The sequence below is a fragment of the Lynx canadensis genome, chromosome X (assembly GCF_007474595.2).
Source record: "Lynx canadensis isolate LIC74 chromosome X, mLynCan4.pri.v2, whole genome shotgun sequence".
Classification (NCBI taxonomy): domain Eukaryota; kingdom Metazoa; phylum Chordata; class Mammalia; order Carnivora; family Felidae; genus Lynx; species Lynx canadensis.
The window spans coordinates 63779822-63806822 of record NC_044321.2 but is presented as its reverse complement, the minus strand read 5'-3'; the positions used below and the strand labels follow the sequence as shown (position 1 = coordinate 63806822).

The following is a 27001-nucleotide window of genomic DNA, read 5'->3' as shown; positions in this document are numbered from 1 at the left end:
GGGATCTTGTTGAACAGAGTACTTTTCTTTCCATCGTATTTTTTTCTTTTTTAATTTAGAGTTTTTAATCTTAAAATAGTTTTAGGCTATTTTTCAAAAGAAAATTGCAAAAATAGCAAAGTTCCTATATACCAGTTACCAAGCTTCTCCTAGTGTTAACATCTTATATAACCATAGTATAAACAAGAGGAAAAAATCACGACAATATTATTAACTAAACTATAGATCTTACTTGGATTTCACCAATTTTTCCACTAATGTTCTTTTTTCTGTTTTAGGATCCAATCCAGGATTCCATATTATATTTAGTTAGTATGTCTCCTTAGTCTTCTCTACTGTATGACATTTCTTCAGCATTTTATGAATGTGACATTTGAAGAGTACACTGGTCACTTACATCATGGAATGTTTCTCAGTTCAGAATTACCTGATGTTTTCTCTTGAGTACATTGAGAGTATGTTTCGGCAACAACATAATAATGCCACCATAGAGGTGATGGTGTACCTTCTCAGTTTATCATTTCAGAAGATAAATAATGTTGAAATATCTTATTACTGGTGATGTTATCCTTGGAAAGGTGGTGTCTGACAGGTTTCTCTACCATAAAGTTGCTATTATATCTTTCTTGCCATATCATTAAGTTTTTTAATAGAAAACAAATGTGAAAGACATAAAAAATATTCAGTTTCTGCACTTTGTAATTAGTTGGTTTAAATAACATAATTTTATCTGATAATTTTTTTGATTTTAATATCTTGTTTGCAGGTAGTTAGGCTGGGAAATCAACTTTTTTGAATAGCCTTAATATGTATTATCAAAACATCTATTTAACTTGAAGTTTGCTGCAAAAGAACTTAATAGGAATGCCAAGAAATGTGGTAAAGAAGGAAAGACTGAAAAGACCAAGATTAAAAAGGCAAGTCATTTTTACATTTTTCCTTTTTTTAAACTCATGAAGTGGTCACAGTCATGTGAGAGTATTTGAATCATTTTATTTTATATTGAGGAAAGATTACCAGCCTTAGCGTTCTAAACCAAATTCTATTTACATAATTATTTACTATCCAACAGTAAGAAATAAAAAGTAACCATTATTATTTATATGTGCAAGTATGCCTCACAAGACAGAGTGTAACTGTTCAGTTACCTATAGCTGAAGACTATCCTTTGGTTTGTAGCCAAAACTACTCTTACTGAAAAGTATAAAGCCTATATGCAAGAATAATCTTTATATAGCATTAATGCTAAATAGCTAAAATAGCATTAATTTATATAGCAAGAATAATCTTTACATAGCATTAATGTATGTTTTGGTTTATGTATTGTGTATTTGCTAGGAAAATTTGTAGGACTCAGCATATAGTTGTGCTCATGGCTGTGATGTATTACCCTAAAAGGATACAACCCAAAATCAATAAAGGGAAAAGGCATATGGGGCAAAGTCTGGAGGAATCTGGGCTCAAGCTTTCAAGAATTCTCTCTAGTGGAGTCACACAGGACAAGTTTAATTCTTCTATCAACAAAGTGTGACAACATGTGTGTAATTTTCTCTGCCAGGAAGGAGAGTTTTCCTGTGCCTAGAAGTCTAACACTTTTTTTTTTAATTTTTAACATTTATTTATTATTGAGAGACAGAGAATGAGCAGGGGAGGGGCAGAGAGAGAGGGAGACACAGAATCTGAAGCAGGCTCCAGGCTCTGAGCTGCCAGCACAGAGCCCGACATGAGGCCTGAACTCACAAACCGCCGCACAAACTGCAAGATCATGACCTAAGCCAAAGTTGGATGCTTAACCGACTGAGTCACCCAGGTGCCCCTAGAAGTCTAACACTTTTATTAGTAGTCATGGAGGCATTCTCTGCCTAGCACACACCGAAATTTTAGTTTCCCAGAAGGATATCCAGTGTTTGACATAAACCACACTGTATGTATAGTTTAGATAGAGCAAGCCACTCTTAACCGTTCTGGGAATGATGTGAACCCACCTCAAATCCAAGTTCTTAGGTGCCAGCCAAGTGCCAAACTTGCAATTAGACTTGTCCAAGGATAGCATTTTCAGGTTTTCTATGTTAACTCTTTTATGCACATGTGTATTTATATATTTTAAAATATTTAAATGCCTTAGACATTTATTTTTAATTTTTTTAACTTTATTTTTTTTCTATTTTAAGAGGGAGAGTGAGAGAATATAAGCAGAGGAGGGCAAGAGAGAGAATCCTAAGCAGGCTCCACTTTGACAGAGTGGATCCCAATGTGGGGCTCGAACTCATGAACCCTGAGATCATGACCTTAGCCAAAACCAAGAGTCAGACGCTTAACCGACTGAGCCACCCAGGCACCCCATTGTTTTAGATATTTAGATCTTTAGTAATAGCATATATTCAAGCCGTAAATTGAGTCACTTTATGTATTTTTTTATGCTCTTTTTAAAAAATGTTTATTATTTTAGAGAGAGAGAGAGAGAATGGCAGGCAGGAGCAGAGAGAGAGGGAGACACAGAATCTGAAGCAGACTCCAGGCTCCAAAATGTCAGCAGAGAGCCTAATGCAAGGCTTGAACCCACCGAGTGTGAGATCATGACCTGAGCTGAAGTCAGACACTTAACTGACTGAGCTATCCGGGTACCTATTTATACTATTAATAGAGACAACTTTTAAGGGAAGAAAACTTTCAGAAAAGAAGATAGAAGTAATTAAGCTGAGTTAGAAGAAAAAGGAAATTTAAAATTGACATATTAGGATTATCCTTTTCTAAAAACATAAGCCCAACAACTACAGGAAAAAGAAAGCATGTCTCTGGAGGCAAGGGAAATAAAAGCAAAAATGAACTTTTGGGACCTCATTAAGATAAAAAGCTTCTGCACAGCAAAGGAAATAATCAACAAAACTGAAAGGTAACCGACAGAAGGGGAGAAGATATTTGAAAATGACATATCTGATAAAGGGTTAGTATCCAAAATATAAAGAACTTATGAAGCTCAGTAACCAAAAAAATAAATAATCCAGTGAAGAAATGGGCAGGAGATATGAATAGATGCTTTTCCAAAGAAGACATCCAGATGGCTAACAAACACATGAAAAGATTATCAATATCACTCATCATCAGAGAAATACAAATCAAAATCAGAAGGAGGTACCACCTCACACCTGTCAGAATGGCTAAAAATTAACTCAGGAAACAACATATATTGGTGAGGATGTGGAGAAAGGGGAACACTTTTACACTGTTGGTGGGAATGTAAACTGGTGCAGCCACCCTGGAAAACAGTATGGAGGTTCCTCAAAAAAATTTAAAAAGCTACCCCATGACCCAGCAATTGCACTAGGAATTTATCTAAAGGATACAGGAGTGCTGATTTGAAGGGGCACATGCACCCCAATGTTTATAGCTGCACTATTGACAATAGCCACAGTATGGAAAGAGCCCAAATGTCCATTGACTGATGAACGGATAAAGAAGATGTGGTATGTATATATACAATGGAATATTACTCGGCGATGAAAAAGAATGAAATCTTGCCATTTGCAACAATATGGATGGAACTAAAGGGTATTATGCTAAGTGAAATAAATCAGTCAGAGAAAAATAAATATCCTGTGATTTCACTTGTGTGTAGAATTTAAGAAACAAGACAGATGTATATAGGGGAAGGGAAGAAAAAATAAGATAAACACCGAGGGAGGCAAACCATAAAAGACTCTTTGTTTTTAAGTGTTTGTTTATTTTTAGAGAGAGAGCAAGAGAGCACATGTGGGGGAGGGTCAGACAGAAACCAAGGAGGGATCTGAGCTTTCAGTTCAGAACCTGACATGGGACTTGAACTCATGAACTGTGAGTTCATGACCTGAGCCAAAATCAAGAGTCATATGCTTAACTGACTGAGCCACCCAGGTGTCCCAAGAGACTCTTAAGTACAGAGAACAAACTGAGGGTTGCTGGAGGGGAGGTGGTTGGGGTAATGGGCTAAATAGGTGATGGGCATTAAGGAGGCCACTTGTTGGGATAACCACTGGGTGTTATATGTAAGTGATGAATCACTAAATTCTACTCCTGAAACCAATACTATACTGTATGTTAACTAACTTGAACTTAAATGAATAAATAATTAATTAATTTAAGAAATGAAAGCATGAAAAGAAATTTAGTTTGATATTTTTGTATATTGAGAACAAAAATGAGTTTTGAAGTTTCAGATCTCACACAAACACAGCAGTATTAAAATATGCAAATTCACAACAAAGTCCAGGACCAACTGTTTTCACTGCTGAATTATACCAAACATTTAAGAAACAATCCCAATCCGTCTCAAATTCTTCCAAAGAATAGAAGAAGCGGGAACACTTCAGACTCATTTTACAAAGCCAGCATTACCCTGATACCAAAACCAGACAAGGAAACTATAAGAAATAAAATTACAGGCCAATCTCCCTGATGAACATACATGCAAAAATCCTCAACAAAATATTAAAACACCACATTTCATAATACATGAAACATTTTTTTTTTAATTTTAGAGAGCATAAACAAGGGAGAGGGTCAGAGGGAGAGTGAGAGAGAACTTTAAGCAGGCTCCACACTCCACGCAGAGCCCAACATGAGGCTCGATCCCACAACACTTGGATCATGACCTGAGCTGAAATCAAGAGTAAAATGGTCAACTGACTGAGCCACCCAGGTGCCCCGAGGATCCTGTGCCCATTTTTAAATGAGATTTTTTCTGTTTGTTATTCAGTTGCATGAGTGCTTTATATATTTTGGATATTAAAACCTTACCAGTTACACAATTTGCAAATATTTTCTCCCATTCTATAGGTTGCCTTTTCATTTTGTTAATGTTTCCTTTGCTGTGAAAAACTTTTTAGTTTGATGTAGTTACACTCATTTATTTTTGCTTTTCTTGCCTTTGGCTTTAGTGTCAAATCCAAAAAATTAATACCAAGACCAATGTCAAGGAGCATATTGCCTATGCTTTCTTATGTTCAAGTCTTCAATCCGTTTTGACATTTGTTGTGTATGGTGTGACAGCAATCCAATCTCATTCTTTTGCATGTGAATGTCCAGTTATTCCAGTACTATTTATTAAAGAGACTGTCCTTTCCTCATTGTATATTTTTGGGTCCTTTGTCATAAATTAATTTACTATATGTGCATGGATTTATTTCTGGATCTCCTTATTCTGTTCCATTGATTTATATGTCTGTTTTTATACCAGTACCAAATTTCTGATTACTACAGCTTGGTGATATAGTTTGAAGTCAAGAAGCATGATGTCTCCATCTTAGTTCTTCTTTTTCAAGTTTGCTCTGGCTATTTGGGGTCTTTTGTGTTTTCATATGAATTTCAGGATTGTTTGTTCTGGTTAAAATGCCAATGGAATTATGATAGAGATTGAACCAAATATATAGATTGCTTTGGGTCATATGTACATTTAAAAATATTATTCCAATCCATGAGCATAGAATATCTTTCCCTTAATTTGTGTCTCTTTCAATTTAACAAAGTCTTATAGCTGTCAGTATATAGGTCTTGAACTTACTTGGTTAAATGTATTCTTAGGTATTTTATTATTTTTGATGCAACTGTAAATGGGAATGTTTTCTTCATTTCTTTTCCTAATAGTTCATTAGAAGTATGTGAAAACACAATTTTTGTATGTTGGTTTTTATCCTGCAAATTTACTGAATTCATTTATTCTAACAGTTTTTTGGTGGCATCTTTAAGGTTTTCTCTATGTAACATCATGCCACCTACAAATAGAGACAGTTTTACTTCTTCCTTTCTGATTTCAATGCCTTTCATTTCTTTGTCTTGCCTCATTGATCTGGGTAGGACTTGCCACAGTATGTTGAATAGAAGTGATGATAGTGGGCATCCTTGTCTTGTTCCTGAACTTAAAGGAAAAGCTTTCAACTTTTCACCATTGAGGGTGATGTTAGCTGTGGGTTTTTCATATGTGGCATTCATTACATTGAGGTATAGTGTTTCTGTATCTACTTTGTTGAGAATTGTTATAAATGGATGCTGAGTTCTGTCAAATTCCAATTTCATGTCTATTGAGATATTATGATTTTTAGACTTCATTTGATTAATGTGTTGTATCATATTATTTGATTTGTGTGTTGAACCATCGTTGCATCCCTGGACTAAATCCCATTTGATCATAGTGTATTATCCTTGTAATGTATTGTTGATGGGCACCTTTCTTGACTTATTTCACTTGGCATAATGCCCTCAAAGTACACCATGATCCCAGGACTGTGGGATCAAGCCCTGCTTTGGGCTCTGCAAGGAGCATGCTGCCTGCTTGAGATTCTCTCTCTCTCTCTCTCTCTCTCTCTCTCTCTCCCCCCCCCCCTTTGTCCCTCTCCCCTGCTTGTACTCTCTGTCTAAAAAAAATTTTAAAATTAAAAAAAGGGCACAGGATCCAAATAGACATTTTTTTTCCCAAAGAACACATACAGATGTCCAAGAGACACATGAAAAGGTTCTCAGCATCACTCATCATCATGGAAATGCAAATAAAAACCACAGTAAATTATCAAGTCACACCTATTAGAATGACTATTAACAAAAAGACAAGAAAACAGGTGTAGGAAAGGATGTGGAGAAAAGTGAAACCTGTAAAATGTTGGTAGAAATGTAAATTGGTGCAGCCACTGTTGAAAACAAAATGGAGTTTCCTCAAGTAATTAAAAAAAAAACCCTGCCATATGACCCAGGAATTCTACTTCTGGGTATTTATCCAAAGGAAATAAAACCACTAAGTCAAAAAGATATCTTTACCCTAATGTTCATTGCAGCATTATTTACAATAGCCAAGACATGAAAACAACCTGTGCCCATTGATGGATGAATGGGAAAATCAAATGTAGAATGCATGTACAATGGAATCTTATTCAGCCACAAAGAAAGAAGGAAGTCCTGCCATTTTCCACAACATGGATGTACTTTGAGGTCATTAAAACTTAGCAGTGAAATAAGTCAGAGAAAAGCAAATACTATATAATCTCACTTATGTTTATGTGGAATCTTAAAAAAAATGCTCATATATACAGAGAACAGATTGGTGATTGCCAGAGGTGGGATGTTGGGAGGGGGGTAGGCAAAATGGGGAAGGTGGTGAAAAGGTACAAAATTTTGGTTATAAAATAAGTCCTAGAGATGTAATGCACACCATGGTGCCTATAGGTAATAATACTGTATTGTATATTTGAAAGTTCTTAAGAGAGTAGATCTTACATGTTCTCATTGCAAGAAAAAAATGTGTAGCTGTGTGGTTATGGATGTTAACTAGTAAAAAAAAACTTGGAAAGTGTGTGAGATTGCATATACTAGTATATCACATTGGTGTTTATATTATTGAAGAATTAGAAACAAACTAAATACCCAGCAATCATGGATATTAACTGATCCGTGTTCTCAAACTTCAGTCACTTCTGTATCTTCTCTGTTTTGCTCTATTGGAAGACCACGTGAACTATTTCATATTTTTCTATAAATTTACATTTAACTTTAGCCCTGGCCAAAGCTATTATAGCAAGAAAAGTGTGAACCCATAATTAAAATGAAGATACTTATGTGTGTGTTACATCTAAAATCATTTTATGTATTATGAGGAACATAGGAAAGCCCTGTTTAATGGTACATACAACACAGCATTCAGAAATGATGATGCAGTTATGTATTTAATGAATTAAGCTGTTTTTATTTTTCAAAATACTGGGTAAAAACACAGTATACACATGTACTTTTGTAGTAAAGTTATATTGTAATATATTATTTACTTGGAATACTATACGCTATAATGTGGCTCAATGATGTAATTATGGGCAAATTTTAAACTTCATTCTAATTTCCTAACATATTAATCATGTTTTCTAATTATAATTTAAAAAGTAAAGTATAAATTATTTTATTTCTTAAAAAATAATTATAAAAGCTCTTAAATAATGTTAAAATAGGTTAATTGGGGAAACTTTTTAAAATGGCTGTACTTTTGCTCCCTTTCTTTGCCAATATTTACTCTTGCTCTTTGTCTTTGCCACTATATAATTTTGCTCTGTTTAAAACAGGCCATTCAGAGAGGCAATATAGAAGTTGCAAGAATACATGCTGAAGATGCAATCCTCCAGAGGAACCAAGCAATTAATTTTTTGAGAATGAGTGCTAGAGTTGATGCTGTGGCAGCCAGAGTTCAAATTGCGGTAACAATGGGCAAGGTAAGGCTTAATATTTGTAAATAATAGGAACTATTGATTTACGTTCAATGTGTATTTTGAGTTGTCAGATAGCTACATCTATTACAGCGTGCTGATAAAGGCCTTCATAGTCAGGAGAGACATAGTCAAAGTGGTTAGTGAGGAAAATGATTTTGAAAGTGGCTTTTAAAAACTAAGGTCTAATTAATTGTCTTCCAATGAAGAGTCAATAAAAGATGGTCAGTGCCAGACAAGAAATACATATTGTATTTTTACTGTTAAGGAAAGGGTAGACAAATTTCATAAGTTGATCTGTAAGTAATATATTTAAAAGACTGAATAAATTTTGAGACCACTTATAGGATGCTCAATCTTTTTTTACACTCCCAATAGGTAACTAAGTCTATGGCAGGTGTAGTCAAGTCTATTGATGCTACATTGAGGAGTATGAATCTTGAAAAGGTAAAAAAAAATCATTTGATGTTAAGATAGCATCTTTTCAGTGTAAGTTTTTCTTATGACCATATTTCTATTTACAGATTTCTGCCCTGATGGACAAATTTGAACACCAGTTTGAAACACTTTATGTTCAAACACAACAAATGGAAGACACAATGAGTAGCACCAGGTAAGAAGACTTTCTCTACTTAGGATAACTTTTTAAAATAACCCAACATAAAAATATAAAGGCTTTTGAGCCTAAATCATCTCCAGAATGTGCGCTAAACGTAGTGTCTCCCCAAAATGTAAGTAAGAAAAGTACGCTCTGCTCCAGATTCCTGAGGACATGTTGGAAGATGACATCCCTTATCCTGTTTTGAAATTCTAAGAATTATATTAGATCAGCTGTCTCAAAAGTATAGGACTTGGTTCTACCTTGCTTCCAGTGGTATTTTTTGGTGAAGGCATTGCATTAGAGGCTCATTGAGGCTAGTGGGTATTAGGTATTATCCTAATCCTCAGCTAATTAATCTCATTGCAAATACTCTTCTGCTTCCTTATGTACTTTTTTGGAGTGTTATTTATGCACAAGTCACAGGTGACCAAATAATAAATTGCAAGATCAATTATTTGTCATAAAGCCAGGATATTTTCAAAACCTGCAACTTAGAGATGTGCTACAAAAAAATTAAAATTTGAAACTAGTTTCCATGTGACACGAGCAAGCAACAAAGTTTTGTGAAATTTAAATATCCATATAGAAAATTTATTTCATTATCCCTTTTTTTTTTATCCCAGCACCTATCACATAGTCAATCAAATGAACAAAGAACTTGTTACCATTACTTCGTTTGCTAACATGGAAACAATATTAAAAATCTAGTAAATTTAGGGGCACCTGGGTGGCTCAGTCGGTTAAGCATTCGAATTCGGCTCAGGTCATGATCTCTAGGTCCATGAGTTCAAGTCCCGCATCGGGCTCTGTGCATACAGCTCGGAGCCTGGAGCCTGCTTCAGATTTGTATCTCCCTCTCTCTCTGCCCCTCCCGCGCTCATGCTGTCTGTCAAAAATAAGTAAACATAAAAAAAAAATTTAAATCTTGTAAATTTACAAGACATATTAGGAAGAAATCAACAACCATCCATCAAAATTTTATTCTATATAACTCTTTTCACAGAGGTAAATAATAAGAGAACATGCCTATATTTAGGTTTTAGAGTTAAGAAAAAGAAAGAATTCATGTGTATATGTTATAGTGAGTATATATTTAGACATTTTATATGTCTAAAGCCTTGTTCCCCCAAGTGTGGTTCAAGAATTAGGAACATCTGTATCATCTGGGACCTCTTTAGGAATGTAGAAATTCAGACCCTATCCACAGATGTATTGAATCAGAATTAGTTTAACAAGATTCTCAGTGATTTTTATGCACCAAGTTTTGGAAGCACTGTCCTAGAGTTTCTGATTCTTATTCAAGTTCCTTGAGTTGATCTGCAGATGAGTTTATGATCAGTCAAGTTTAGGAAACACAAGTGAATTGGAAAAATGACTTGGAAGTCAGGACACTTGGATTTCTGATCCCTATTCTACCACTAATTAACTTTGGGACCTTAAGATAGATACTCAGTACCTTGGGCTTCAGTTTCCTTAGCTATAAAATGTAGGGGTTGGATATGATGATATATAAATGCCTTTTAGCTCTAAAAAATCTTGAGATTCATTCACCCAACATTTGCTAAGCACCTTCACCTGCTTCAGGTACTGTGCTAGGTACTGGGGACATTCAAATATATACAAAACATTCTTCATAAAAACTCAACCAAAACTTACAAAGGAAATAGAGATATGATGGAACACACTTAGTTGCCCAAATTCTCATACCATGCTAATGAGTAGTTACAATTTAAATTGGCATAACCACTTTGGAAAGCAATTTAGTAATATCTACAGTCTGCTCTTGACATAGCAGAGTGATCCTATTAAAACAGGTCAGATCATGTCATTCTTATGCTCAAAACGTTCCCATTGCTCCACATCTGATTCAAATTAAAAGCCAAATTCCTTGCAATGGCCTATAATACCCTATGGGATCTGCCTCACCCCCTTTTTCTGACCTTATCTTCTACTGGATCTGCCTCACCCCCTTTTTCTGAACTTATCTTCTATTACTGCTTATTACTGTACTTAGGGACTTGGCTTCCTTGTTATTTTCCAAACACACCAAGTACATTTTTGTCTAAAATCCATTTCATGTGCCAGTCTGAATGTTTTTCCTCCATCTTGTAGATATCCTCATTGCCCACTCTCCTTTCAGTTCTTTATTCTGATGTCATTTTTTTTTGATGTCTTTCCTGATCATCCTACTTAAAAGTGCATCAACAGCGTACCCACATGCTCTGTACTCCCTATCTGCCATCCCTGCTTTATTTTTCACCATAGTACATATCACCTTTCTAATATACCATATTGATGCATTAAAAAGCAGCAACTGGCATAAAATATAGGTGCTCAATTAGTATTTCTTTTTTTTTAAATGGTAAAGATTATTTATTTGAAACAAAAATTAAATTTTTCACTTGTAAAATTCTTTTTTATTAATTGTATTTTTATTTTTATTTCTTAAATTTATTAAGTTAGCTGACATACATTGTAGTCTTGGCTTCAGTAGATTCGTGTGATTCATCACTTACATACAACACCCAGTGCTCACCCAACAAGTTCCTCAATGCCCATCACCCATTTTCCCCACCCCAACCCCCCATCCCCATCAACCATCAATTCCCTGTATTTAAGAGTCTCTTATGATTTACCTCCCTCTCTGTGTTTATCTTATTTTTCCTTCCCTTCCCCTACGGTCATCTGTTACATTTCTCAAATTCCACATATGAGTGAAATCATATTATATCTGTCTTTCTCTGACTGACTTCTCTTACCATAATGCCCTTCAGTTCCATCCACGTTGTTGCAAATGGCGAGATTTCATTCTTTTTCATCGCTGAGTAGTATTCCATTATGTATATATACCACATCTTCTTTATCCATTCATCATAGATGGACATTTGGGCACTTTCCATGATTTGGCTATTGTTGATAGTGCTGCTATAAACATTGGAGTATATGTGCCCCTTCAAATCAGCACTCCTGAATCCTTTGGATAAATTCCTAGTAGTGCTATTGCTGGGTCATAAGGTAATTCTATTTTTAATTTTTTGAGGAACACCCACACTGTTTTCTAGAATAGCCGCACCAGTTTTCATTTCCACCAATAGTGCAAGAGGGCTCCCCTTTCTCCACATCCTCACCAACATCTGATGTTTCCTGAGTTGTTATTGTGGACATTCTGACAGGTGTGAGGTGGTATCTCATTGTGGTTTTGATTTATATTTCCCTAATGATGAGCAATGTTGAGCATCTTTCCATTTTTTGTTTGCCATCTGGATGTCTTCTTTGGGAAAGTGTCTATTCATGTCTTCCACCCATTTCTTCACAGGGTTATTTGCTTTTTGTGTGTTGAGTTTGGTAAATTCTTTATAGATTTTTGATACTAACCCTTTATCCGATATGTCATTTGTAAATATCTTCTCCCATGCCGTTGGTGTTGTTGATTGTTTCCTTCACTGTACAGAGCTTTTTATCTTGATGAGGTCCCAATAATTCATTTTTGCTTTTATTTCCCTTGCCTCTGGAGATTTGTTTAGTAAGAAGTTGCTGCCACTGAGGTCATAGAGTTTGCTGCCTGTTTTTTCTTATAGGATTTTGGTGGTTTCCTGTCTCACATTTAGGTTTTTCATCTATTTTGAATTTATTTTTGTGTATGGTGTGAGAAAGTGGTACAGTTTCATTCTTCTGCATGTTGCTGTCTAGGTCTCCCAGCACCATTTGCTGAAGAGATAGTCTTTTTTTTCCATTGGATACTATTTCCTTCTTGATTGAAGATTAGTTGGCCATATATTTGTGGGTCCAGTTCTGGATTCTATATTCTATTCCATTGGTCTTATGTGTCTGTTTTTGTGCCAGTACCATACTATCTTGATGATTACAGCTTTGTAATACAGGTTAAAGTCCAAGATTATGATTCCTCCAGCTTGGGTTTTCATTTTCCACATTACTTTGGCTTTTCAGTGTCTTTTGTGGTTCCATGCAAATTTTAGGATTGTTTGTTCTATTTCTGTGAAAAATACTGGTGCTATTTTGATTAGGATTGCACCAAATGTATAGATTGCTTTGGATAGTATCAAAAATTTTAATGATGTTTGTTCTTCTCATCCATGAACATGGAATGTTTTTCCATTTCTTTGTATCTTCTTCAGTTTCTTTTACAAGCTTTCTATAGTTTTGAGCATACAGATCTTTTACCTATTTGGTTAGCTTTATTCCTAGGTATTTTATGGTTTTTGGTACAGTTGTAAATAGGATTGATCCCATGATATCTCTTTCTGTTGCTTCATTATTGGTGTTTAGAAATGCAACAGATTTCTGTACATTGATTCTATATCCTGCAACTTTGCTAAATTCATGTATCAGTTCTAGCAGCTTTTTGGTGGAGTCTTCCAGGTTTTCCACATAGAGTATCATGTCATCTGCAAAAAGTCAAAGTTTGACTTCTTCTTTGCCAATTTAGATGCCTTTTATTTCATTTTGTTGTCTGATTGCTGAGGCCAGGACTTCAAACACTATGTTAAACAGCAGTGGTGAGAGTGGACATCTCTATTGTGTTCCTGATCTCAGGGGGAAAGCTCTCAGTTTCTCCTCATTGAGGATGATATTAGGTGTGGGCTTTTCATATATGGCTTTTATGATGTGAACGTATGTTCCTTATATCCTGCCTTTCTTGAGGGTTTTTATTAAGAAAGGATGCTGTATTTTGTCAAATGCTTTTTCTGCATCTATTGACAGGATCACATGGTTCTTATCCTTTCTTCTATTAATGTGATGTATCATGTTGTTTTATTTGCAAATATGGGACTAGCCCTGCAGCCTGGGAATGAATCCCATTTGACCATAGTGAATTATTCTTTTAATATGGTGTTGAATTAGATTTGCTAGTATCTTGTTGAGAATTTTTACATCCATGTTCATCAGGGAGATTGGCTTGTGATTGTCCTTTTTAGTGGGGTCTTTGTGTGGTTTTAGAATCAAAGTAATGCTGGATTCATAGAATGAACTTGTCAGCTTTCCTTCCACTTCTGTTTTTTAGAACAGCTTCAGAAGAATAGGTATTAACTCTGCTTTAAATATCTTATAGAATTCTCCTGGGAAGCTATCTGGTCCAGGAGTCTTATTTGTTGGGAGATTTTGGATAATCGATTCAATTTGTTTGCTCATTATGGGTTTGTTCAAATTTTATTTCTTTCCATTTGACTTTTTTTTTAATGTTTATTTTTGAGAAAGAGAAAGAGAGACAGAGCGTGAGCAAGGGAGGGGCACAGAGAGAGGGAGATACAGAATCCGAAGCCGACTCCAGGCTCTGAGCTGTCAGTACAGAGCCTGATGAAGGGCTTGAGCCCACAGACCACGAGAGCATGACCTGAGCCAAAGTCAGACACCTAACCAAGTCATCTAGGTGTCCCCATTTGAGTTTTGATAGTATGTGAGTGTCTAGGACTTTGTCCATTTCTTCCAAATTGTCCAGCTTGGTGTCATGAAATTTTTCATACTATTCTCTAATTGTATTTCTGTGTTATTGGTTGTGATTTCTCCTCTTTGATTCCTGGTTTGATTTATCTGTTTGGGTCCTCTTTTCTTTTTGAGAAATCTGGCTAAGGGTTTATCAGTTTTGTTTATTATTTCAAAAAACAAGCTCTTGGATTTGTTAATCTGTTCTTTTTTTTATGGATTCTGTATTGTTTATTTCTGCTCTACTCTTTATTATTTCCCTTCTTCTGCTGGCTTTGGGCTGTCTTTGCTGCTGCCTTTCTAGTTCCTTTAGGTGTGAGTTTAGGTTATATATTTGGTTCCTTTCTTGCTTCTTGAGATAGGCCTGAACTGCAATGTATTTTTCTCTTAGGACTGCCTTTTTCTGCATCCCAAAGGGTTTGGACTATTGTGTCTTCATTTTCATTTCCTTCCATATATTTTTTTAAACTTCTTCCTTAATATCCTATTTTGACCCATTCATTCGTTAGTAGGATGTTCTCTAATCTCCCTCTTTAACCTCTTTAACACGTCCTCAAAGCCATTGGCTGGAAAAATAAGAGAAAATCAGCATTTTCATGAGTTTTTGCCACCAGTGGGGCTCAAAGACTGGAATTTGGGAGGTCTGAGGGCCCATCTGCGATACAGTTGTGAGGGTGCAGCCCTGCTCCTGGGGAGAAGACAGTCAAGCATCTCCAGGGCAAATAGCACAACCTGCAGATTGCTTGGGGAACTGGAAAGGAGACTATTCCCTCTTCTTGCAGTACATCTATGAGAAGTGTCATTGCCTCTAGGGACAAGGGAGTCAGTGGGTGCCATTTCACTCCCCTGCCCCTCAGCATAGGCTCACAGACACTTGCTAAGTGCAGTTAACCTAGACACAGGCTGTTTATCCTGCTTTGCTTCAAATCCCATGCCTCTCTCCTCTGGCATGTCTGCCCTTCTGGATCTAACCTGTATCACTCCCAGCATGGCTAGACCCTCTACAAGAAGATCAGCACAGGTTTCTGGAACACCAGGTCCCTTAAGTTTGGCATTTTGAAAGTCATCAGGCTTGGCTATGATAGAGCCCAAAGCCCTAGCGCACTATGCTGCACTAGGTAGGCAAGCAACCTGGAGACAGTGCGAAAACAGCAATTGAAAAATACAGGATACACAAAGGAAAATTATTCGCTATTCTGGGAGGGCTTCCCTGAGAGCAGCGAGCACAGATTCCCATCTCTGCAGGTAAAGGAGCTGGCTGATGCCATTTCCCTTCCCCACTTACTCAGCACAAACCAATTTCAGTAAATAGCAAAGCACTGTAAAATCGCTGCCTAACCTGCTTACACCAAGTCCTGCCACCTGCAGTCTGCTGATACTGCTTTTCTTAGGCAGATGTTCCTAAGGATGAACAGAACAGGCATCTTCCCCAGAAGACCAGCAAAATCCCCTCACTCTCATACCATACAGCCTCCTGACTGTACATTTCTGCAGTGCTTCAGTTCTAGTGGAAATAACATCAAGTCTCATTTATCAAGCTGACCAGAACACACCTAGTTAAAACTCATCACACTCTGGCCAAGGTGTAAACGCTGTCCACTGTAGGCAAGAAGAGCCTCTACAGACAACTGGCTTGAGGGATAGAGCACCTGAAACACAGCATCAGTTTGCACACAGCACATACCACAGACACATGCTGAAATGCCAGGCCCTGGACATTATATGACCTGACCTCTTCTAAATACCTTCTTCACAGGAGCAGGAAACATAACAGGCTTTTCTAACACAGAAGGAGTCAGAGACATAGAAAAAATGCTGAGGTGGAAGAATTCATCCCCCAAAAAAACAAGAAAAGGTCACAGCCAGAGATTTAATCAAAACAGGTAAGTAATATGCCTCATGTATAATTTAAAGCAACAATCATAAAGATACTTTCTGGGCTTGAGAAAAGAATGGAAGACATCAGAAAGACCCTAACTGTAGAGATGAAAGAAGTAAAAAAAAAAAAAAAAAAACAGGCAGAAATGCAAAATGTTCAATCTGAGATTCAAAACCGTGTGAATGTAATGACCACAAGGATGGAAGAAGCAGAAAAATGAATAAGTGATATACAAGATAGAAGGGCGCCTGGGTGGCTCGGCTAGTTAAGCATCCGACTTCAGTTCATGTCATGATCTCATGGTTCGTGAGTTCAAGCCCCATATCAGGCTCTGTGCTGACAGCTCAGAGCCTGAAGCGTGCTTCTGATTCTGTGTCTCCCTCTCTCTGTGCCCCTCCCCTAGTCATTCTCATTCATTCATTCATTCTCTCTCTCTCAAAAATATTTTTAAAAAGTGATATAGAATATAGAATTATAGAAAATAATGAAAATGAACAAAAGGGATAAAAAAGAGTGATGGATCATGAGAGTAAACTTAGAAAACTCAGTGACTCCATAAAATGTAATAACATTCATATCATAGGAGTCTCGGAAGAAGAAGAGAGAACTAAGGGAGCAAAAGGTTTAGTTGTTGAAATAATAGCTTACAACTTAACTAATATGCGAAAGGAAACAAACATCCAAATCCAGGAGGCACAGAGAACTCCCATAAAAATCAACAAATGCAGACCAACACAAACACATATTGCAATTAAGTTTGCAATATATAGTGATAAAAAATTCCTAATAGCAAGATAGAGGAAGTTCCTAACATACAGGGGAAGACCCCTTAGGCTAACAGCAAATCTCCTACAGAAACTTGACAAGCTAGGAGTGAGTGGCATGATATATTCAATGTGTTGAATGGGGGAAAATCTGCAGCCAGCATTACTTTATCCAGCTAGGCCATCATTCAGAATAGAAGGAGAGATGAAGCATTTCCCAGATAAACAAATACTAAAGAAGTTCATGAACACTAAACCAACCCTGCAAGAAATATTAAAGGGTCCTCTTTGAATGGGAAGGAAAGATCAAAAATGACAAAAGACTAGAAAGGAACAGAGAGAATTTCCAGAAACAATGACAAAACAAGTAATAAAATGGCAATAAATACATACCTATTCGTAATAACTCTGAATGTAAATGGACTAAATGCTCCAATAGAAAGACTTTGGGTGTCAGAATGGATAGAAAAACAAGACCCATCTATTTGCTGCCTACAAGAGATTCACTTTAGACCTAAAGATATCTGCATATTGAAAGTGAGGGGATGGAGAACTATTTACCATGCTAATGGATGTCAAAAGAAAGCTAGAGTAGGTATACTTTTATCAGACAAATGAGATTTTAAACCAAACACTGTAAGAAGAGATGAAGGGTACTGTATCATAATAAAGGGGACTATCTAGCAAGAAGATCTAACAATTGTAAATATTTATGCCCCCAGCATGAAACGCCCAAATATATAAAACAATAACAAACATAAAGGTACTCATTGATAAAAATACAATAATAGTAGGGGACTTTAACACCCCACTTACATAGATCATCTAAGGATAAAATCAAGAAAACAAAAGCTTGGGGCGCCTGGGTGGCGCAGTCGGTTAAGCGTCCGACTTCAGCCAGGTCACGATCTCACGGTCCGGGAGTTCGAGCGCCGCGTCAGGCTCTGGGCTGATGGCTCAGAGCCTGGAGCCTGCTTCCGATTCTGTGTCTCCCTCTCTCTCTGCCCCTCCCCCGTTCATGCTCTGTCTCTCTCTGTCGCAAAAATAAATAAACGTTGAAAAAGAAATTTAAAAAAAAAAAAAAAAAAAAAAAAAAAAAAGAAAACAAAAGCTTTCAGTGACACTCTGGACCAGATGGACTTAACAAATATATTCAGAATATTTCATCCTAAAGCAGCAGAATACACATTCTTTTCAAGTGCACATGGGACATTCTCCAGAATATATCACATACTAGCTCACAAATCAGGCCTCAACAAATACAAAAGTTTGAGGTCATACCATACATATTTTCTGCCCACAACTCTATGAAATTTGAAGTAAACCATTAAAAAATTTTGGTAAGACCACAAATACATGGAAGATAAACAACATGCTACTAAAGAATGGACTAATCAGTAAATTAAAGAAGATTTATAAAAATGGAAGCAAATGGAAATGAAAACACAATGGTCCAAACCTTTGGGATGTAATAAAATGGTAATAAGAGGAAAGTATATAGTAATACAGACCTATCTCAAGAAGCAAGAAAATTCTCAACCTCACACCTAAAGGAGCTAGAAAAAGAATGACAAATGAGGCCTAAAGACAGCAGAAGTGAAATAATAAAATTAGAGCAGAAATAAATGACATAGACGCTAAAAAACAGTAGAAGAGATCAATGAAACCAACAGTTGGCTCTTTTAAAATATTAATGACAAACCCACAGTGACATTTATCAAAAAGAAACAGAAAGGACCCAAGTAAGTAAAGTTACAAATGAGATGGGAGAAATAACCAAAACCACAGAAATACAATTATAAGAGAATGTTATGAAAAATTATATGCAACCAGAACAGACAACCTAGAAGAAATGGATAAATTCTTAGAAACATATATGCTACCAAAACTGAAACAGGAAGAAATAGAAAATTTGAAGAGACCAATAGCCTGCAAAGAAATTAAATCAGTAATCAAAAATCGCCCAACAAACAAAAGCCCAGGGCCAGATGGCTACACAGGGGAATTCTACCAAACATTTAAGGAAGAGTTAATACATATTCTTCTCAAATTACTCCAAAAAAAAAAAAAAAGAAATAGAAGGAAAACTTCAAAACTCATTCTATGAAGCCAGCATTACCCTTATTCCAAAACCAAAGACTCCACTAAAAAAGCATTATGGGACAATATCCCTGATGAACATGGATGCAAAAATTCTCAATAAGATACTAGCAAATCAAATCCAGCAGTACATTAAAACAATCATTCACCATGATCAAGTGGAATTTATTCTTGGGCTGCAAGGTGTTTCAATATTCACAAATTAATCTGTGAGATGTACCACATTAATAAAAGAAAGGATATGAACTATACAATAGATGCAAAAACTGCATTTGACAAAGTACAACACTCATTCTTGATAAAAACCCTCAAAAAAGTTGGGAAAGATGAGACATACCTCAGTGTCATAAAGGCCATATACGAAAAGCTCAGAGCTAATATCCTCAATGAGGAAAAACTGAGACCTTTTCCTCTATGGTCAGGAACAACACAGGAATGTCCACTCTCACCATGATTATGTATGACAGTATTAGAAGTCCTAGCCTTAGCAATCAGACAACAAAAAGGTATCCAAATAAAGGAAGAAATCAAACTTTTACTTATTGCATATGACATGAAATCATCTATATAGAAAACCCAAAAGACCACCAAAAAGTTGTTCAAACTGATACACGAATTCAGTAAAGTATCAGGATATAAAGTCAATGTACAGAAATCTGTTGCATTTCTCTACGCCAATAATGAAGCAGCAAAAAGAGAAATCAAGGAATCAATACCATCTACAATTGCACTAAAAACCATAAGATGCTGAGGAATCATCCAAAGAGGTAAAAGATCTCTACTCTGGAAACTAAAACACTGATGATACAAATTGAAGGGGAAACAAAGAAATGGAAAGACATTCCATGCCCATGGATTGGAAGAATATTGTTAAAATGTTTATACTATCCAAAGCAGTCAACACATTTATTGCAATCCCTATGAAAATACCACCGGCAGTTTTCACAGAGCTAGAACAAACAATATTGATATTTGTATGGAACCACAAAAGACGCCAAACAGCCAACACAATTTTGAAAAAGAAAAGCAAAGCTGGAGGCATCGCAAATGTGGACATCAAGTTATATTACAAAGCTGTAGTGATCAAGACAGTATGGTACTGGAAAAAAAAAACCAGACATAGATCAATGGAAACGAATAGAAAACCTAGAAATGGACCCACAAATATATGGTGAACTAATCTTCAGCTAAGGAAAAAATACCCAATGGGGAAAAGAGTTTCTTTTTTTAAAAATTTTTTTATGTTTATTCATTTTTAAAAGAGAGCACACGCAGGGGTGGGGCGGAGAGAGAGGGGGACACAGAATCCAAAGCAGGATCCAGGCTCTGAGCTGTCAGCAACAGAGCCCAACATGGGACTTGAACTCACGAACTGCAAGATCATGACCTGAGCCAAAGTCAGATGTTCAACCGACTGAGCCACCCAGGCGCCCCGGAAAAGAGTTTCTGTAACAAATGGTGTTGGGAAAACTGGACAATAACATGGAAAAGAATGAAACTGGACCACTTTCTCACACCATATGCAAAAATAAATTCAAAATGAATGAATTACTTAAATATGAGGCAGGGAAATCATCAAAACCCTAGAGGAGAACACAGCCAGTAACCTCTATGACATTGGCTGTAGCAAGTTCTTACTAGATAGATCTCCTGAGGCAAAGGAACCAAAAGAAAAAATAAACTATTTGAACTTCATCAAGATGAACAGCTTCAGCATATCAAAGGAAACAATGAAAAAACTATAAGGCAACCTTTGGAATGTGAGAAGATATTTGACATTGACATATCTGATAGAAAAACTTGTAAAACCCAAAACCCAGAAAACAAATAATATAGTTAATAAATAGGCTGAAGACATGTATACACATTTCTTCAAAGGAATGTCACAGATGGCTAACAGAGACATGAAAAGATACTCAACATCACTCATCATTAGGAAAATGCAAATCAAAGCTACAATGAGATATCACCTCACACCTGTTAGAATGGCTAAAATTAACAACCAGGAAACAACATAGGTTGGCAAGGATGCAGAGAAAAGGGAACCCTCTTACACTGTTCCTGGGATGCAAAATAGTGAAGCCACTCTGGAAAACAGTATGAAGTTTCCTCAAAAAGTTAGAACTACCCTACAACCTAGCAATTGCACTACTAGGTATTTACCCAAGAGATACAAAAGTACTGATTCAAAGTGATACATGCATCCAGATATTTAGAGCAGCATTATCAACCCTAGCCAAATTATGGAAGGAGTCCAAATGCCCATCAACTGATGAATGGATAAAGATGTGGTATATATACAATGGAATATTACTCATCCATAAAAAAAAAAAAAACAATAAAATCTTGTGTTTTGCAATGTTGTGGATGTAGTTAGGGAGTGTCATGCTAAGTGAAATGTCAGACATAGACAAATACTGTATGATTTCACTCATTTGTAGTATTTAGAAACAAAACAGATGAACATAGGGGGAAATAAAAATAAGAGTGACAGACCTGAAAGTGGATTCTCAACTGTTGAGAACAAACTGAGGGTTACTGGAGGAGAGGTGGGCAGTTTCATGCTCTAACTGATTTAGTTAGTACGGGGGAGGGCATTTGTTGTGATGAATGCTGGCTGTTTTATGTAGGTGCTGAATATCTAAATTCTTCACCTGAAGGTAATATACTTGTTAACTAACTTGAATTTAAATAAAAACTTGAAAAAAGAAAAAAAGACAGGTAAATTGGGCTAGAACAGAGCTTAAGAAACTGATTCACTGCATTAAAGAGAGCTACATTACTCAGATTAAAATTATAAAGTGAACATCATTGCTGATATTTTTCACATAACCTCATAGTTGAAGGCTTTATAATTTTAACATTATTGAGAGAACTAAATTATTTTCTGAAGTAATTTAGCTCCCTCTGGTGGTAAAAAAATATATTTTTTTAAACTTTCTTTTAAAAATTGTATACCAGGTCCCTGAGTGGCTCAGTTGGTTAAGAGTCTGACTTTGGCTCGAATCATGATCTCACGGTTTGTGGGTTCAAGCCCCTCTTTGGGCTCTGTGCTGACAGGTCAGAGCCTGGAGCCTGCTTCGGATTCTTTGTCTCTCTGCCCCTCTCTCTCTGCCCCTCCCTCACTCAGGCTTTGTCTCTCTTCTCAGAAATAAACAAACATTAAAAAAATTGTAGACTAGTTCTGCTGCTGCTGCTGCTGCTTCTGCTGCTCAGCTTCAGCTTCTAGTGCTTCTTCTGTTTCTGCTTCTGTTGCTTCTTCCACTGCTGCTGCTTTTACTGTTGCTGCTGTTGCTTCTGCCGCCGCTGCTGCTGCTGATTCTCCTCCTGCTCCTGCCCCTCCTGATCCTCCTGCTGCTGCTGCTTCTGCTGTTGCTGCTGCTGCTTCTCATGCTCCTTATCCTGCTCCTTCTGCTGCTGCTGCTGCTTCTGATGCTTCTTCTGCTGGTTCTGCTGTTGCTGTTGCTGCTGCTGGTTCTGCTGTTGCTGCTGCTCGTTCTGCTGCTTCTCATGCTCCTTCCGCTCCTTCTTCTTCTGCTGCTGCTGCTTCTGTTTATGGTGTTTCTTCTGCTTCTGCTGCTGTTTCTTCTGCTGCTGCTGCTTCTGCTCCTCCTCCTGCTCCTCTCCTGGTCCCTTCCTTTTCAACTTAGTTGACATACAGTACAGTCTTGGCTTCAGGAGTAGAACCCAGTGATTCATCTTTTATATATGATACCCAGTGCTCATCCCTAAAAGTGCCCTCCTTAATGCCCATCATCCATTTAACCCACCCCCACAATCCTCAGTTCTCTGCATTTAAGAGTCTCTTATAGTTTGATTCCCTCTCTGTTTTTATCTTACTTTTCCTTCCCTTCCCCTGTTCATTTGTTGAATTTCTCAGATTCCACATATGAGTGAAATCATATGGTATCTGTCTTTCTCTGATTTCTTTTGCTTATCCAAATACCCTCTAGTTCCATCTACATTGTTGCAAAGCAGTGCTATCAACAAAAGCCAAATTATGGAAAGAGCCCAAGTGTCCATCAACTGATGAATGGATAAAGAAGATGTGGTGTGTGCGTGCATGCATGTGTGTGTGTGTATAATGGAATACTACTCAGCGGTAAAAATGAATTTTTGTCATTTGCAGTTCTTTTTTTAAAGCAAAATCATAAAAACCATGTAAAATGTGATACCATTAAAATACAAGTTCTCATTTTCTTATTCCAGAACCAAGTGGCTATGCTGCTTCAAGAAATGGCAGATGAAGCTGGGTAAGAAATTATTCGAGTGCTTTTGGATAATGTTGATTTAATATCTTTGGGTCTAAAATTATATAATGCAAATAAAGATATTTGTCTTTATGAGAAATAGAGTTAGATTTTTGACCCTAGAATTTATTGTTGGAAGATCCTTTGAAGCAGTCATCCAACATTTTGCCATGCTCATAAAATGTGGCTCTGCTTAGATCATCCTAATATCTTCTTAACAATCTCTGGAGATGCATTCATTTAGTTGTTGATAAGAAATGGAGGAAGGTAACTGAGGAGGGCAGGAGTTTTTAAACATTTCCTCAGTACCTTCAGTATCTTCTGTGTTCAACATGTATCAAATGTTTGGATTTTTTAAACTAGATCTTCCAAAACAATTTTGCTGTGATTGGGCCATTAAGTTTTAAGCCCAGTTTGAGTCCTGAAATCTGAGAAATATGTGCAAAATATTCAAGGGGTTCAAAAGATGTCAACATTACATCATTGCAGATGGTCTTTTTTAAAAATGTAAATGACACCCTTTCAGGTACTGCTATTAGAAATAGAGTTTGTGTTAATGGGATGTTTATTTCAGGTCCTTCATGTTTGAGGGGAATAAGTTGATCATGATAATATCTATGCTATAGAAGTCATGTTATATCATTAGTCTCTGGTATATTATTTACTTCAAGAAAACATTGTATTAAAGAATAAAAATACATTTTTCAAACACATAGAGTAAAACTGGGTGATACTAAATTTTATACTTTATCGTCAAAGGTAGAGTAATAGATTGAAATATAGTTTATGTACTCTATTATTTTCTCCTGGGAAGAGAAGACTTGAAGACAGGTGGAAAATTTAATTGATGAATATTATTCTAGTGTCTAATACCTGATTAATATGAACAATTAAGTTTATCGGCTCTTTATATCACTAATGAATCTTTAGTAAAATTAAAACACAGGTTAGTAAATCAGGTTTGCAGTATTTGAGAACAGAGTTGGGGGTTAGGTAGTACAGTATTTGGCTTTGTTAGTATCCTGATGTAGTCCACATATTGACAGGCAGGTAGCAGGAATGGTGACTTTTGTTAAGTATTATAAAAGATACCAAGGTATTGAGTATCAGAAGACTCCATCTTAGTAGTATGAGGCTAAGGACTTGTTTCTGTTCCTACCAAAGACTAAATAAGAAGATTGGGCTTGAAAATACAGCAAGAGAGGTATTGTAAAAGGGACATTGCCACATTATAGCTTTCCTGACCTTCAGTGGAACACCAAGTTTAACAGACAACTTTTTGATAAGATTTAGAGAAGGATTTCTCAACCTCAACACTATTGACATTTTGGGCTAGATGTTCTGTGAATTTGTAGGATGTTTGGTAGCATCACTGTTCTCTACCCACAAGATAAAAGTAGCAGTATTGGCAGTATAAAATGTCTCCAGACATTGTCAAATGTTCCTTAGGGGCGGGAGGTCAAAATTAAAAGAGATGAGATATATCCATAATGGGTGATGACTGGAGCAGTAGAAACAGGTAGACCACTGATGTCAAAATACTAATGCCCATCCTTAAAGATGTTTAAGTATCCAAATTTTGTTTCTTTGTGATTCCCTCAACAAAATTTAGCATAGCATATCTTTATCTTTTAAATAATAATCTGTCTGTAGAATCTCCTAATGACTGCTAAAGTTACTCTATTTTCAGTAGTGTTTTCAAATTGGTTTGCATACAGTGGTCCAGATACAGACAGAAAGGCTAGTTTATATCCTGGAGGAGGAGTATAATAGAGATTAAAATCATGGGCCTTGGAGGCAGACAAACCTGGGTTCAGATCCTATCTGTCATTAGAGCAATCTTGGACAAGTGTACTTAACTTGTCTAAACCTCAGTTCTATAGGTAGATGCAATTAATGATTCCAATTAACTTGAAGATAGTTCAGATATTAGGTATGAAACCTGAAGCTATATTTGTCTAGCCTGTTTTATCTTTTTTAGGTATATTAATTTTCCTTCATAGTAGGAGATATATAGTAATCTCCAGTAAATTAAATACATTGAATGACTATTGTGTATGTCTTTTATTCAAATGACCAGATGATTATCCTCTTTGTTGGCTTTTTTATCGTAAGATTATCATCCACATGGGATACCATTAGGGCTTAAGAAAAATGCTTTATAATTTATAAATTCATTTATCCTAAGGTGGACATTCAGAAGATGTTTGAGTGCTGTTTACATTTATAAAATTGAATCAGTTCTCTTTTTTTATTTAAATTAAGGTACAATGTTATGTGGAATATTCAAATTTGCAATAAGCCTATTTTATTGCTTATCATAATAAGATAAAGAGGAAAATGCCTATATTAACATTAATTTATGCTAATAACTTTTAAATTGTGGCCTTGATCTCAATATGGAACTACCACAGGGTCAAACAGGTTCTGTTGGTACAGGTGTTGCTTCCATGGAATAAGTAAAGAAGTTGGATTTTATCTTGATTGGTATGAATATGTGTATGAATTAAATATATTTATTTATATATAAATATATACACGTTTTTATTTTATGAATAGTATTTTCCTACTATAATATGACATCATAAATTAGCAAAATGTGGTTAACTTTTTAATTTAAATTTTAGTCAACATACAGTGCAATACTGGCTTCAGGAGTAGAAGTCAGTGATTCATCACTTACATACAACAACCAGTGCTCATCACCGCAAGTGCCCTCCCTAATACCCATCACCCATCCAGCCCAAGTCCCACCCTACACCTTCTGTCAACTCTCAGTTTGTTCTCTGTCATTAAGAGTATCTTACAATTTATTTCCATCTCTTCTCTTTTTTCCCTTCCCATGTGTTCATCTGTTTTGTTTCTTAAACTGCACATATGAATGAAATCATATGGTATTTGTCTTTCTTTGATTAACTTATTTCACTAAGCATAAGTACATTCTAGCTCCATTCACATAATTGTAAATGGCAAGATTTTGTTATTTTTGATGGCTGAGTAATAACTCTTAACTCTGTAATGATGGACATTTCTGTTTGCATGCACGTTTCATTTAGAGATTGAATTCACTTCCCTTTGTAGCTTCTGTTCTGTTAAGTTCTCCATTTATTCCAGAATGTTTAAAAAAGTAAAGTTGCAGTGTTGGTTTTTGTGTGAAGATGTGAGGCAAGATTTTAAATCTTATTTAAAATGTGAGCTATTTAAAATATTAGTGACTTAAATCTGAGGAGAGAAGATGGTGTAGGAGGATGCTGGGCCCACCGTCCCTGCTGATCACATAGATTCCACCCACATCTGCCTAAATAACCCAGAAAACCGCCAGAAGACTAACAGAATGGACTCTCTGGAGCCAAGCGTAGACAAGAGGCCTATGGAAGAGGGTAGGAAGGGTGGAGAGGTGGTGTGCGCTACACAGACTGGTGGGAGGGAGCCGGGGCGGAGGGGCAGCCCACCAGCAAAGCAAAGCAGAGCCCCCTAGTCTGGCTTTGCAAAACGGAGGGCCCAGACTCCTTGAGTTTTGACAGCAGGCGGGACTTAACATCTGGAATGTTATAAGTCAACAGCTCTGCTCCAAGAGCGGGAGGGCTAGAGGACAATGGGAGGGAGAGTTGTGGAGCCCCGGAGGACAGAGCTCAGTTTGGCAGGGAACAAAGGCCCTCGCCAGCGCCATCTACTTGCCCATCCCCCAGCCAAAATCCCAAAGGGAACCAGCCCCCGTCACCAAACTTGCTTGCACCTCGCAAACACCCAGC

General features: G+C 36.6%; 1 protein-coding gene across 1 annotated transcript; it reads left to right on the top strand.

Annotated features, from left to right (window-relative positions):
• Positions 1–806: 806 nt before the first annotated feature.
• Positions 807–25810, top strand: LOC115506808 (charged multivesicular body protein 1b-2-like; the record flags this gene model as incomplete). Its single annotated transcript, XM_030304817.1, has 6 exons — positions 807–917; positions 8073–8219; positions 8592–8660; positions 8738–8826; positions 16013–16139; positions 23209–25810. Coding segments are annotated over 5 exons (444 nt in total), but the record flags the coding sequence as incomplete, so codon positions are not given.
• Positions 25811–27001: the final 1191 nt, after the last annotated feature.